General features: G+C 45.3%; 1 protein-coding gene across 1 annotated transcript; it reads right to left on the bottom strand.

Moving 5' to 3' along the window:
• Positions 1-376: 376 nt before the first annotated feature.
• Positions 377-2,077, bottom strand: LOC108490428 (coiled-coil and C2 domain-containing protein 2A-like; the record flags this gene model as incomplete). The annotated part of the gene is made up of 2 exons (XM_017796481.1): positions 377-515; positions 1,930-2,077. Coding segments are annotated over 2 exons (287 nt in total), but the record flags the coding sequence as incomplete, so codon positions are not given.
• Positions 2,078-2,248: the final 171 nt, after the last annotated feature.

Raw genomic sequence — 2,248 nt, 5'->3', positions numbered from 1 at the left:
AGGCTAAACTTAATTTTCTCTTTGTCGAACAGATAATGAGGCCTTTCTTTAGGGTCTTCTTGGAGGTTACAGGTAATAGTACCAACAATAAGCTAATTATATTGCTTGCAAATTGTGTACCCAGCTAAGGCTTATGCACAGCAGCTTACGCCCTCATAAAATGCTATGTGAGTACACAGGGCACACAGGGCTTAGTACACTGATGATCATCTGCATCTCATGGCCAGGGAGGTGGCAGGGCTGAGATATGAACCTGTCACTGACAGCTCTTACACTCTTAAACCGTGGCAGAACATGAAAAAAAGATGCATGTCAAGGGCAGAGTAGTCTATTATCACTGAGTTTACAATGGCTTATGCATCTCTGGCCACATTACCGAGATCAGCTGCATCAAAGGGGCATTGTTGGGGTCATTGGGGTCAAGCTTGGACTCTGCTGCCCACTTGGCCAACTTCTTCATGTCCGTCAGTCCTGAGGTGCCAATAGAAGAGATGGCATCTGCTCTCTTTAGAGCGCTGGAAAACAGCAAAAATAGAAACACAAAAGCAATTGTGAGCCCGACTTTACCAGAGCAGTTTACATCAGGACCACCAAATCCCAGAGTGAATACTGCTTATGGAAGCCACTGCCCTCCATAGGAGGAAGCTTATAATGGGACTCTGGCCATTTTTCTTTACTTGACTATGAAATAGGTTGTAGGGCAATAAAGAAATATGACTCAATTCTACTGCTCCACCCAGTAAGTAAAATACCCCTCATCCCAGATCCTGGCCAGGGAGAGGCCCCTGCATATGTGGTTCAGGAATCCCCAAACGCCTCACATCCCAGGCTGCTTGGGCACCAGAACTCAGAGGAGATCCTTGTCCAACACTACTGAGGTGGGTCTTGATCAACTATCAGGCACTTTTCATTGCTCATGTTGTTTTAGCTACTGAGGAGTCAGAAGCTGTAGCCCCCAGGGAATTTCTCCAGTACTAAACTCAGGTGAAATGATCACAAAATGGTTGGGGCTAAGACTTAGACAAGCTTCCATCAGAAGTGGCTTCTGACTGGGCCTGGGGCCACATCTTGTAGTGGTATGGGACTCTGTAGGAGGAGAATGGGGGCAAAACGAGCCCCCTTCTGATTTTTGTGTATTCAAAGTGACGTTCTCTATAATGGGGAGAAATCTTTTTATTTTTCAAAGGTATTTTTATTATTTATTTATGTGTGTGCATGTGTGCATGAAGGTCAGAGAACAAGTTGCAGGAGTCAGTTCTCTCCTTCCACCATGTGGATTCCAGGGGATTTTCCTCATATTGTCAGGCTTGGGAGCAGGCACCTTACCTCTAAGCCATCTTGCTGGTTCTAAATCCTCTTATTTTAGAGATGAGGCAACTGAGGCCTAAATGGTGAGAAGACTGACTAGAGACTTATCTGGGAAATGGATGGGGGAGACTCTGACAGAGGGATGCTGGCTGCCTAGACCAGCATCACCCAAAGAGGTCATATAGGGTAGACTGGGAACCAGGGGCTCCTTATGCTCAGAGGAAGGACATAAGGATCTAGCAATTGGGGAAGGGGCTGGAGAACAAGGACTGTCCCATAACCCAGAAACTTTACCAGTCAGTACCAAGGAACCTTTACCAAGAGTAAATATTCAAACCCATACACTGTACTTTTCCCAGTCTGTAAGATGGGAAAAGAAGATTTTGTAGAATTTCTAAGAAGATGAAATAAAATGCTTTCACTATATGTGACACTAATGGACATCCTGTATATGTTAGGCCATTAAAAGCCTATGTTTTACCTTAACAACACTTTTAAAAGTATATAACAATGCAGGCAGCTTGAAATAAAAGGACAGAGCTTGACACTACAAGCCTCCTCACCCATATCTTTACTGGTAATGCCCATGCTGGCCACCTATTCATTCAAGTCACATTATACCTTCGGAATCCAATGTTCTGCTGTGACAGTGGAGGAATTAAAGGAATGCCGTTTTCTCCAATGGCCCACGCCACACTGTGGGACACTTTCCCTGAGGTCATCAGAGTCAGTTGATTGCTGCCATCAGCTTCGAAGGAGAAGGGCACTCCTAAGGGAGCATCAAGGTCAACAGGATGCTGTTTAGAAAGGAGGGAATCCAGGCCTGGCCAGAGTACAAATATTGGACAGGTGTAACTTGGAGTGGGGTAGGGGATGGAACACATTATCTTAGCCCAGGCCATGGGACATTTTCAAGGGATGTTGCACAGAAGCAGCTGTT

Source organism: Nannospalax galili, unplaced genomic scaffold, assembly GCF_000622305.1.
Source record: "Nannospalax galili isolate Female #2095 unplaced genomic scaffold, S.galili_v1.0 C49617983, whole genome shotgun sequence".
Classification (NCBI taxonomy): Eukaryota; Metazoa; Chordata; class Mammalia; order Rodentia; family Spalacidae; genus Nannospalax; species Nannospalax galili.
The sequence above is the reverse complement of the archived record's forward strand: the minus strand, read 5'-3'. Positions and strand labels throughout refer to the sequence as shown.